This window comes from Cajanus cajan, chromosome 4 (assembly GCF_000230855.2).
Source record: "Cajanus cajan strain Asha chromosome 4, NIPB_CcT2T_4, whole genome shotgun sequence".
Taxonomy (NCBI): Eukaryota; Viridiplantae; Streptophyta; class Magnoliopsida; order Fabales; family Fabaceae; genus Cajanus; species Cajanus cajan.
In genome coordinates this window covers 8,831,725-8,844,640 of record NC_138520.1, presented here as the reverse complement: position 1 = coordinate 8,844,640, position 12,916 = coordinate 8,831,725, and the positions used below count along the sequence as shown (strand labels likewise).

The following is a 12,916-nucleotide window of genomic DNA, read 5'->3' as shown; positions in this document are numbered from 1 at the left end:
AAGTTAAAAATCTAATTTAACTTTACAAAATCAACTTGTAAGGTGAAGGACATTTTCTTCTCATAAACACTATTATAATTTTATTTTTAGATGATGTGAGATATCTAATGTAATTTAATTCTTGTTTGTGTTAAAATAATGTTTAGCAAGTAAAAGTCATGCTCCACAAACACAAATTAGTCCTTAATTCTTAACTTTGGGACACTACATATAAAATGAAAGAAAAAAAAAGATTGTGTATAAAATGATACATACCCTAAATAAAGAATGAAACATGGTATTTTGTCTTTTTATAAAATAAAAACCCCTTTCTTTTCATTTGTGTCAAGTTATTCCAAAACATGAAAAAATTGAATACAGTATTTTTTATCTCTAGTTAATTGTTTCTTTCTTTGTTTACAGAATCAAATGAATCCTAAGTATCTATTTGTTTACCGTTTGTTCCTTCTAACTCGAGTTAAGTAGCACGTGCTTCTCAAGATCAGTCCTCGATATTTTCTTTGGATGGCTCCTAGCCAAAAAAGCAAGGAAGATGGTACTCGCACAGAAAAAATGTTTATCCTCCAAGACGAATTTCTCAAGTCCACATTGACATCGCATGATGCACCAATGATTTTTAAATAACATTAGTGATTTTTATTCAAAACCATGCATGTACAATAAAAAATATGGAAAGCAAGTCTTAAAACTAAAAAAGGTTAAACTATTCATTTAATTTTATAGTTGACCTTAATTTTAAGTTATAAATCCCTGTCGAGAAAAAAACGTAAGTTTTAGTTCTTATACATACATTAAAGTTAAGTCTTAGTCCTCACTACTAACACTAGAGAAAACTTTTTGACGGTATAAAACTGCGAAAAAATAACTTTCACTGAGACTTGAGACAACTTTAACTAAAGGAGTTTAACACTAGCACTGAATAAGATGGATGTACAGGCAGCACATCTGCTACAAGTGGGAACTTGGCCATTGACCGACATGGTTGTACGATGATGTTCTCAGTCTATCCCACCACAATTACTCATGAAAAATGGGGATTAAAAAAAAAAAAAAAAGCTTCAAACCCCTCTCTCGCTTGAAGCTCAAGGCTTGAAGCACATATATGGGAAGTGAGACTGAGGCATGTCAGCTTCAAAAGTGAAAAAGAAACTCATTAAACACTAGTAAGATGATACGCCATAACCAAGCAACTGCGCAAACACCATGCATTCTAGAAAGACCTTTTTATCTTTACAACGAATGATGTTATCAATACAGCTTGATTACTTCGACAAGAAACTCATCACAGAAAAAAGAAAAGGAAAGAAAGCTGTTAAAGTCATGTTTTGGCTCCTCAAGGAAGGAATGACTATTCTTCATATACCCAAAGATGCCACCAATCAAGTCTCAATGTTATAGAAGATAGAGCAGTCCAACCTATACCAACAAAAGCAATCATGATATGCTCGTTTCATGAATTCATGGAATGCACTAACCATTCCCCAAACCAATCGTTCAAAGAATACAAATTCATGAGCATCAGAGACTAAACCATTTGACTTCCATGTTTTATTTACCACCCAAAAGTCCAAGCATTGCAATGAGAAACAATGTTAAGATGAAGAGTTTTCATTTCTGAAATTGGAACCAGTTTGAAAGCCTAGCCCGTTGCATCAATTTCCTTTCCATGATCATCTTCATGAATATTTCGCCTCAACCTTCTCAGCCATATGTCATAGTCCAATGGATATGGTGTCCCACAGAGACTATCAACATAATCAGCAAAAGCTTTCAGCACAGTAGAGATATCACCAAGCTTCTGCTGAATTAATCTCCTTGACCAAGATGTCTCTCTCCACTGTAGCGCTCCCTCTACTGAATCTAAATCAGGAAAAACTCCACCACATGAATAATAAAGCATATAAACTAGGCTTTCTGCATCTGAAGCGGAGCATAGCTTTCCTTCCTGAAGTGCATAAGTAGACGAGAAATGAAGATTCATAGCAGGGCGATCCCTATCTTCAAGAATGGCATGGCCCCACCCAATTAGAACAAAATAAGGGTGCGTCGTGCCAGACTTTACACAAATTACATTCTCTGGCCTAATGTCTCCATGCCGAATTCCAGCAGAAGCAACAGTTGAAAGCGCTGATAAGCAATCATGGCAACATCTGATAGCTTCATCTGAACCAAATTGGCCTGTGCGTACCATTTCAGCTACTGTTTCACCAACTGGACTAGTCACAAGGATAGGGGTCCCACACAAAGGGTGGTCACAATTTCCACCTGAGCTCGGCCGGTGACAATGACCAGGGTGTATGATCCTACCAGAGGCACTCAATTGAGGCAGATATTTGCTTGATAGACCTTTCTGCTTCATTATTGTCAATACTTTGGTCTGCCTCTGAACCTGATACCATAAATTCATATCTTCCCATGCTGGTTCCAGCTGGGAGGGATGAGAGCCTACATATAGGAACAGATTTTTTCCTGGGTCTTCAACATTGGATGCAATGTAGTATGTCAATTCACCGGTGTCGATTACCTCTTTTATCTGATAACCCTTTTTCCAATCTGAATCCTCCAGCCATAATATGGTTCCTTCTGATATCATTGACTCTTTGGAATCAACTTTGACAGAATCATCCTGAACTTCAACAATTTCAGGGGAAACACTATGTTGCTGGTATCGAAATAGGCCATTTCCATTTACACCGGTATCTCCTAACTGCCTCTCAACCCTTCTTGTTTGGAGGCGTGAACTATGATCAGCAGCTAAATCCTCAACAGAGTGCTTGGGCATTCCAGCATATTGCATAATACAGTGGAAGGTTGCAAATAGTACCTGTAGAGCACCAATATCTCCCCAGTTTGCATTTCCAAGTTTGTTCCAGATCCTATCAATTGGAGAAACAGAAATTCTAGAATGATTTTTTACCCATTCAGCAGCACATTCATAAACATTATTCACATCAAAATTGAGCTTATTTACATCTCCTTCAACCTTTACAACACCACCATATTGAGAATCAACTAGAAGAACAAACACTGTGCTTGAATCAGGAAAGAAACTCAGTCTACTTAAACTCCTTGCCAATAGCATTCGAAGAGCATAAAATAGAGCTTCTCCTAGAACTGATGGAGAAGGCCGGCGGTCAGTGCCAACAGTATGGCCTCCGATATCAGGCCTTAGAAGTGCCAATTCAAGGACATGATCCCATGTTCCATGAGGATGTCTAGAGTTATTAAGCAATATACCAGTGCCACAAAGCCCTCCAAGCCTTCCATTTGAAATAGCCTTTTCAGCCTGATAAAATTTCAAGTTGGCATTATACAGACAAGCCACAGAAAAAGGCATGGGCTCATCTTGACTCCAAAATGCCTCCCACAGGCCCTTTATACTTGCATGTAGAAAATCTTCAATAGCAAGATAAGCTGTTGCTTCTACAGCATCAGACATAGTCGCATGAACAGCATTAGGCATCCGCGTAAGCTGCTGAAATGAAATCCCTTCCAATGCATAATCGAATTTTTGAAGTTCAATCAACTCAAATGGAACATCAAATGCCTGCTGTTCATGTTTTTCTATTACAGATTCAAACCAGTCTACAAGATTTGCAGCCAATCTATCACTTTCAACAAATTTATAGAAGAACTCCTTCTGATTCCGAGGCCTACTTCCAGATGATACACTGGACCTCTTTGTCCCAGACCCTACTGATTCCTGGTCTGGGGATCTACCTGTAAATAAGTATCCAAGTTCATTAATATTACTATAATTATTGTCCATTTTTATATGAGGATAGCAAAATCAGGCATTCATTAGTTTATGTTGAAAAGATGGCAATAATTCTCACATGATCTGAGTATTCCGAGATAAAAATGTAATGCATAAACCGAAAGTAGATATTCAATATAGAAAAACAAAAAATATGGCGAATTCACTTATAACTAGATGTGGAAGCCCACAGCCACCATATCATTTATTGATGTGAGATCAAAATGATCAAACATAACAGGTCCTTTCTTGAGAGACTCATTCTGGAAGATTACATTTTAAGCTCAACAACCCAATATTTACCTAGCTGAAAACCCCTCTCAAAAGAAAAAAAAAAGTATTTTTTTTTTCTGAGAGGGGTGTGGTTTAAACAACACCACTTCCTTTTTTGACAGGTCAGTTTGACAAATAATACCCCTTTTATGACGTGGTAAGATTTAACTTGTTAGTTTATCTAATGTGAACTTCCTTTAAGTCAGAAGTTTTAACCATGGTGTAGCTCCAGCTGAAATAAAAATTACCTAAATCCCACACTAATAAGGAGTCTAATAGTCTTTATTTTCAGTCAAATTAAAGTTCAAGGTCCTACCTTCACTAATTTAGTTATCTGCAGTTTCTACCTAACCAAAAGTGGATCCCTCCTATTCCTCCGTAGTCTAAGATATACTGCAGTGCTGCACAGCATACACATTAGAGGACCATATTTCTGCTTTCTATATTTTCAAGAGCCCTCACTGCTTCACATGGACTACAAGCACAAGTGCCAGGACATAATAAGGTCAAGCCCAGTCTTGCAAAAAACAGTCTTTTTTCTAGCTTAAAGAAATCACATTTCACAAGTCCATGACAATTACTCTTCTATTTGCCTAATATGAGTACAAACACAAAGTTGAGAATTTCTTGCATAGATCAGACATAAAGCATATCCTTATATGGTGCAATAAAAGCCAGACACCTGTACTCTAGCACACACAAGCAGTGCAAACCAAAGTTATCAAATCTAGATTCAGATTCAAATCATGAATTGCCAAGCTAATTTTTGAATCATGAATCATAAATTGTATTGAAGCATAAGATTCATAGACAATAAAAACATAGTTCAAATAAATCATATAGATGTTATAGAGTGTTCAATGTACTAATTTTAAACTAGAAATAGATAAAAACAACTTAAACATAAGTCATAAAACAAAATTATTGGTTATATCTAAGTTTATAAAACCTTTATTTTAGAAGAACGGAAATGAAACAATGAAATAGCTCAATAGAGTGCATGCATTGAATGAGTGACAAATAAAGAAGTGGAATAATAATCAAATAGGATCAGTTTAGAAGCATTCCTTCAATTCCTTTTCACTTAACAATTTAAGCTCATATGGCTTTATATTATTGTGCCAAAACTCTCAATGACTTGGGTATTGACTGTTTCCTTACAAAAACACCTCCTTCACACACCAGAGAAACCACTGACTCGAGAGAGAACTTCCATCCATCTATTGTTTGTAACTCCTCAAGGATCAACGCACAAATCATCCCCCTTACTAGATCAATACTAACCAAAATCTTAGATACTAGAATACCAAAAGCGATAACGCCACTTACCATGAAAAATCATAATCAAATTTCATTAAACGATGGTATCAATTGATTAAATTAACCCAAAAACTTAAGTCAAGCAAAGAAAAAAACTTCTTTGGCAACTCGCATAATATAACCTAACATAAAAAGTGAAACAAAATTCATAGATAAAATTGGGAAATGATGCTTAATTCTGTCCTGATTCATAACAGTATAACAGAAAAATTCACTGCTTTAACCAGCTTAGTGCCATGTTTACCTAAATCTTCGGTGTCAGGAAAATCAAATTACTCCATTTATCCATGTTTGAAACCCAATACACAGAAAAAGCAAAACTGAAGTTTTATGTTAGACCATCAACGACCGCAGCTTGGACTCTCGCAAAAGCCTAATGCATCAACATAAGCTCGAAGTCCAGAAGGCTTTTTAGACGCAACCATTCATATCACGTTCCTGAAGAACTAATGAACATTATCCGCTAAGTTTAAGACTATGAGAAGAACAACACAGTGTGACTGTGACCAACGCTACAACTTAAGCAAAACAGCAAAAATACCCAAAAGTCCCTTTAAACTAAAAAGCCACACGAACCTTCACCAACAAAAACACCACAGTTTGAAAAACAGAACCACAATTCAAAGTTTTAAAAAAAATCCAAAATTCACAGATAGAAACCCACACGCAACCCACCCCCAAATTCCTAAACTTCCCCTTTGTTCACTTGAATTGCCTCACCAATTTCTCAAAGCAAAAACTCCTCACGCCCACGAAAGCTTCCAATCGAAGAACCAAACTCACAGAATACAACCACAGCCACAATTCAAACAAATCCCCACAAAAAAAAAATCAGAATTATTATTATTTCAAAAAAAAAAAAAAACAAATATAACAGGCAAAAGAAAATAATGCGGAGCGAACGGAGTCAATTTCCGCAAAGAGCAAGTGAATTATAGTCAAAGCAGAGTCAAAGGAGAGAGAATTTAGGGTTCAGAAAAACAAGAAGAAGAAGAATGAAGGGTGTTGATACCTTGCATTTTTCAGTGTGGTAAGTGGCCACAGCAAAAATTTCAGATCTTTTTCCCTCCACAATTTTTTTTTTTTATTTTTTGGGTGGGGTGGAGTTATGAGGTACGTGAATTCGCAGAGAACGACGCAGATCGAACCCTGATCCAGCAGGTTCACTACAACTAGAATTTTAGGAAACAAGGCAAAACCTCAAACGGTGCCTTTGTTTTGTCCATTTTATTATCTGAGCTTTTCACTTTTTGAGTTCATTCATGCGTGTATGTTCCTTTTGTGCTGTGTGAACTGTGAACTGTACACTACAACACGGGCATTAAGCCATTAACCATTGGTGCTTCCTATTTCTTAATTATTATTTATTAAACTATAAATGCGGGTAATAAATAACAATTCTCATTCCTTTTTTTTTATTATTACACAATAGGGTCTCACACTCTCATGGTCGTGACTCATGTTCTTTTTTTTTATGTGGCATATATATTTAATAAAATGAAAATCACGAAGGGATTAGTTTAGTGCAATCTCGAGGAATGAAAGGGACGTTTTGTTCTTTGTAGTGAATTTTTTGGAGTTGGTTTAATATTTTAGGTTCCAAAGGAAGAAAGGGTCAATGACAAGGGTTGCTGTCTTGAGGAAGAATTGGACCCCTGTGGTTAAAAAAAATAAAAAGAGATGGCCGGCCCTCGCCTTGGCAAAGAAACCATAGGATGAGAAACAGCTGTGGATTGTCATTTGCTTGTGTATATGGTGAAGCAAGTTCAGCTTTTGCCTTTTATACAGAAATTTCATTCTATTTTTTTAAAAAAAAATATGGGATGGTGACTTTAACAATAAACGAGTAAAAAGTCATTTCAATGATGATACATGATTTGTGAAAAATAAAAAAGAAAATATTTTACATTGTAAATACTTGATCATTAAGTTTTTTTTATAGAAAAAATAAATGATGCATTGATAATGTAAAATAGTTTTACTTTTATATTGTTATTCAATGATAAATTATTGATAAGTTATTGTCTTTAATAATAATAAATGAGTAAAAGATTGTACTAAGATTAAAATATTATTTTAGTTCTTATAATTTCACTTATTTTATCTTTTATTTTCTATAATTTTAAATAACTTGTTTACCTCCTATACTTACTTTACCTTTCTTTTAAGGGGTGTATTTCTTGTGGTGGGTCAAGGTCTTATGTGTGGAATAGTGTGTTGTTGTATTTTTATGTCGATTTCCTAACACCAGCGAGATACTTCCTCTTTTCGTTGATTTGTCTTAAGATTGAGTAGTTGTGTTGACCTGAACAGAAATACAATGTGTTTGGAAAACATTTTAAACAACAATGACTCACTCTTCTTATATTTATCTTAAAGTTGAGTGTTAGGAATATTAATAAAAAAGAATAAAAGAGAATATTATATCGTGGCATAAACCATTGTCCTGAAAGCAAATTTCTGGTAGATCTCTAGCGTGGCCCAATAATATGTTTGTTTCCCAAGGTTTACACAACGACGTGTTCAAACTTGTGCACTCGAGGTCAAACACGTTGAAGTCTCACAAATAATGCCTAGAACAACATAGATAATGAAGGAAAATTTAGAAAAATAGATAATTATCTCTCTCTTAAGACTAGGGATGGCAAATATACCCGTACTCGCGGGTAATACCCGAACTCGTCCTGACTTTGACGGAGAATACCCGATTTGACCGGGTTCGGGTATGGGTACAGGTAAAACTCGATATATTAAATCAGATACATATACGGGTAAAACCCGATATATTAAATCGGGTATGGGTACGGGTATGTACTTACTCGCCCCGTACCCGTCCCGAAGGGGACGGGGATGAGGATTAAAATCACATACCCGACGGGTACGGCTACAGGGACGGGGATGAGTTTGACTCGCGGGGACGGGGACGGGTATCATGAAACCCATACCTAACCCGCCCCGTTATCATCCCTACTTAAGACTCACTCTCTTTATATAGTATAAAGGGAATCAGTTAGTCAACATATAATAAAAAAAATATTGTTAATACCAATGGTAACAAAAACATTTAATATGTCAATGATAACATTGAAATAATTAGCACTTATATATTATTATTTCTATACCGAGTAGCTGCTATTTTTCAATTTTGGTTATTTTTTTCATTTGGGTTCATAATACAAGATGTTTGGAGTTGTGAGTACTTCCAATGACGGGAATGAGGAGATTTATGAACATGTGGAGCATCGTATTAAAAAACAAAAGAACTTATTTTGGACTTGGAGAAAAGAGTTGGGATTTTGAAGATGTTGCTATGTTGTTCATGGGGTCTTTTTTAGTTTCTAGCATTTGTTATTGTCTCATATATGTAGAACAACCAATTCGTTTGATGTATGAGATTTAATAGTTTATTTTGTAATCAATAAATCCAAGCATTAGAGTCATATGTAAGTTTGATGTATCCATGTAAGCACTAATTTGCAATTAATGTATTTATCTTTAATTTTGTCATGTATTTTTTTATGTTTTGAATATTAAATTGATATAGTGGAATAAATTTAAACATGAATAAACTAATATTATTCATTGGAGATAAATTAAAAGAGCACATAATGCCAAATCCATAAATATCATATGTCAATAACCTATTACAATGCTTCATAAACAGAAAGTTGGCAAATGGGTCAACGAGTCACATAAAGCCAAAAAAAGTTACATTAGCACAAAAAACTCTAGTTTCCTCTCCAAAAAATAGTATAGCCTGGCATCAATCATTTTTCTTCTTAGTTATATTTTTTCGAAGCACTTGTATACAACATCATTCAACTATTGTGGGGTGATAGCTTGCTTTCCTTTCCATTGGAGGTTGAGTCTATTGATATGCAATTTAGGCCTAGAGTTTTGGGCTTGAGATTGTTGTGTGGTATTTGTCTATATTGGGTGAGTGTTTTTTGCAATACTTGGTAACTGTGATGGTTAAGATGCTTGAATGCTTTGTGCAATGATGAATGTTGATGGTTGACCAATAACTATTGTGGTGGATTTGGTGGCTGCATTTTTATTCTTTGATGATTTAGTTGTTGCATTTTTACTCTTTGATGGTGCCTTAGATCTTTTTAGAGAAGGATCTGGTTCAGGCATTGTCATATTTTGACATACCTTTTTGTTATGCCCATGTATCACACATGTGCTACATGTCAAAGAGGTGTTTGTTCTCTTTAATTAGTAAGGCTTCAAGGCTTCATCTTTCTCTCTTGTTCTAACCTTCTTTGTTCTGCCAACAAGGATTCTAACCTGTGGGGGTAATATTGTAGGAAGTCCATTAACTGGTTTCATAGTAGGTGCATAGCATGTTAGATATGTATTTAAATGATAGTCATGAACAAAATTTGAGGGTTGCAATGTGTAGTAAAAAAATTGTTGCCACAACATGTTTGCAAAAATTAACAAAAACTTTTATCAGTAAATCAGGATCAATATGTGAATGTGTGTGCTGGTTTGGTTGGGGTTTTATTTGAAAAAACATTTATTAGTAAATCAAGGTCAACGTGTGCATGTATATGTTGTTTAGGTTGGGGTTTTATGTGCATATGTCTGTGCATGTTTGTCAGCAAAAATTAGCAAAAACTTTTATCAGTAAATTAGGTCAATATATGCATGTGTGTGTTGGTTTGGATTAGGGTTTTATGTGTTCATGCTCGTGTGCCCAACATACATACATACACGCATAAAATTATTGGTTTATGTCAAATTTTTTCCTAATCATTATTCCAAAGTTGAAAAAACTTAAAATAAAAAATCAATTACAATTATAACAATTAACCAACACACACAAAGACAAACTATTAACAAATTGACCTTGTCACTCAAACATAATTAAATTGACCTTGACACGCGCACACAAACTAAACAAGACCAACACACACTGATTAAAATAGAAACACACACCAAACTATAAAAAGTTTAGAACAAAAACACAAAAATATACTTGCAAGGTATACCAATTAGACCCCAAAAGTTACAAGAGCAACTTTTCTCATCTAAATCAACCTTGAAATCAAAATGGTAGTTTTGCACATCAAATTTATTACTTTCACCCCAAATAACAATCCATTTTGTCGACTGAATAACCTCTTCATCTAATCTCTTCATATGCCTAGGACAAACTTTAACCTCTTTTGTCTTCTATTTCTCGACCAATCTTTTATTCTTAGAAAACATGTTCATCAAATAAATTCTTTTCCATTCCATCATAGTTATTATGGGTTGCTCCCGAACTTCTAAAATTATTTCGTTGAATGCCTCAAATACGTTGTTCATAATCATGTCACACCTAGCATACTCTAATACGTGGGCCTTAGATCATAATTTTGGATCCACGTGCATCAACCAATCATGTGCCTCCTTAACACCTTATTCCTATTGCAAATTCAAAGAAAATAACAGGATGAAAAAAATTGGACTAAACCACCTAATTTCACCAATGTACCTTACAATAGCATGCTTCCACAAGATGTCGGCAACGCTTCCACAATACTATGATAACACCACATTATTCCACGTATAAGAACCCCAATCCACCATGTCTCATCACAAGAAAGACGATAGTAAGGTTTTTCTTTGCTTACTTCAAAAACATACCTTTGACAAACTGAGGGAGAGAAGAAACCTTTTTTATAAAAAAAACTCTTCATTTCTTCCATCTTAAACGATTAGTTGACATGTCATCCTCCACAAAATCAAATATATCATTGTTGTATGGATTTAATATGTCCATGTCACTCACACTTAACATTGTTAGAAACAAAATAACGACAAGGACTAAATAGAATTTAAAAATGTAAGCATATGGATTAAAAATACATATTTAAACTATAGGAACTACACGGTAAAATAAGTGAAACTATAGAGACTAAAAAAATATTTTAACTCTATATGAGTTCAATGATCATGTACGAACAATATAAAAAGTTTTACAAAATTAATTAATCAAAAATCACGATTTGTATGACTTTCAAAGTAATTATTTTAAAAGTTAACAAATTTATTATTTATGATAGATTGTGATTATTAGATCATATAATTATGTAAAACTATTTTATATTATTTGAATTAAACTCTAATTATATTATGCTATGTGTATCACCGTTAATTTTTTTTATAATTTAATTTTGATATGTTAGTGTTTCGGTATGCCTAAAAGTCCCACATTGCTTATGAGTCGAGGCTAAAGGTAGTTTATAAACATCCTCACTCCTTAACCCACCAAGACACCTTTTAAAGGACAAAATCGTGATGGCCCAACTAGTGTTAAAGCGGACAATTTGGCACTAGAAGGAGGGCCTAGGCCACTCTTGCCCCTTAGCATCGACTGGATGGCTTCTTTCGGTAATGCCTAAAAGTCCTACATCACTTAGGAGTCGAGACTAAGGATAGTTTATAAACACCCTCCCTCCTTAACCCACCGAGACACCTTTTAAAGGATAAAATTGTGACGGCTCAACGAGTGTCAAAGCGGATAATATCTCGGATGCGGTGACCCTAACGATGACAGCGGACTTATGGTAAAAACATTTAGTTTTCTCTTTCAATAAGCACACACCATATTTGATAAAATTTACGAGGCTAGTTTCATGTGATTTTGATTCTCTAACATATTGTATTGTTGGTGAAAAAAATTCATGTACGTAATTATATTGACTTCAACAAAATTTGTATAAAAGACCCTTTTCCTTTTTAAAATTTTGACAAATTACTGAACAATTCATGTGGGTATTATTTTGTTTTCATTTATTAAGGATATGACCATATAAAATGTTTTATGAGGTAGGGAAAGGAAAAGGACGTCTCTACGTCGTATTGAAGTCATGGTGAAAATAAATTAAAATAATAGAGAATTACCAAAAATATTTTATTTAAAGAGAAACATCGATTATTTTTAAAAAATAACATGATCTACAAAAATAAATTCGGAGTAAATTACGCATAAAAAAAATATTAAAACCTTACAATCATAAGAAACAATTATTTCTAATTAATTAAATAAATGATTTAAATATTTATTTTACGCTATAACAATTTAAAATGACTATAACAGAAGTTTATTTTTATTTATTTAATGTGTAATTATTTTATTTTCATGAAGAATGTTAATTTAAAAAAAAAACGAGGGTTAATATCTTATTTTTATTTTTTTAACTCAACATGAATGATCTGTTGTTACGTATCTCCGGATCTGATAGATAATTCAGAAAGAAGTTTAAAAATGACATATATTATAACTTAGACCTTAAAATTAAGGGAATTCACATATAATTAAACATTTTTCTATTGGTGATCACTTGATTTAGATTAATTTGCATTATTGTAGATTATAAAAATTTATTTTAGTTAGAACTTGTTATTTGTGTCATATTTTATTTTTATTTAAGAAGACAAGATCTTAATACAACTAATAAGTGATCACAATTTGTCTCCTTAAGAAATGAATAGTGTTTCAAGTAATGTAGCATTCAATCAAATCTTTTTATCTTAATAATAATTTTTTATTTAAACTTGTCATTAAAATAC

The 12,916-nt window shown here is 33.8% G+C and overlaps 1 protein-coding gene across 3 annotated transcripts; it reads right to left on the bottom strand.

Annotated features, from left to right (window-relative positions):
* Positions 1 to 1,179: 1,179 nt before the first annotated feature.
* Positions 1,180 to 6,680, bottom strand: LOC109801967 (Protein kinase superfamily protein). 3 transcript variants are annotated; one of them, XM_083072179.1, is made up of 3 exons: positions 6,363 to 6,679; positions 5,595 to 5,788; positions 1,180 to 3,720 (listed from the first exon to the last, which is right to left on the bottom strand). In XM_083072179.1, exon 3 carries the CDS (start codon positions 3,461 to 3,463, stop codon positions 1,640 to 1,642), a length of 1,824 nt encoding a protein of 607 aa, XP_082928305.1. In that variant the 5' UTR covers positions 3,464 to 3,720; positions 5,595 to 5,788; positions 6,363 to 6,679; the 3' UTR covers positions 1,180 to 1,639. The 3 variants fall into 3 exon arrangements, with proteins under 3 accessions (XP_082928305.1, XP_082928306.1, XP_020218735.2); XM_083072180.1 differs by lacking the exon at positions 5,595 to 5,788 and adding an exon at positions 4,347 to 4,505; XM_020363146.3 differs by lacking the exon at positions 5,595 to 5,788 and having other exon boundaries at positions 6,363 to 6,680.
* Between the last annotated feature and the right edge of the window lie 6,236 nt (positions 6,681 to 12,916).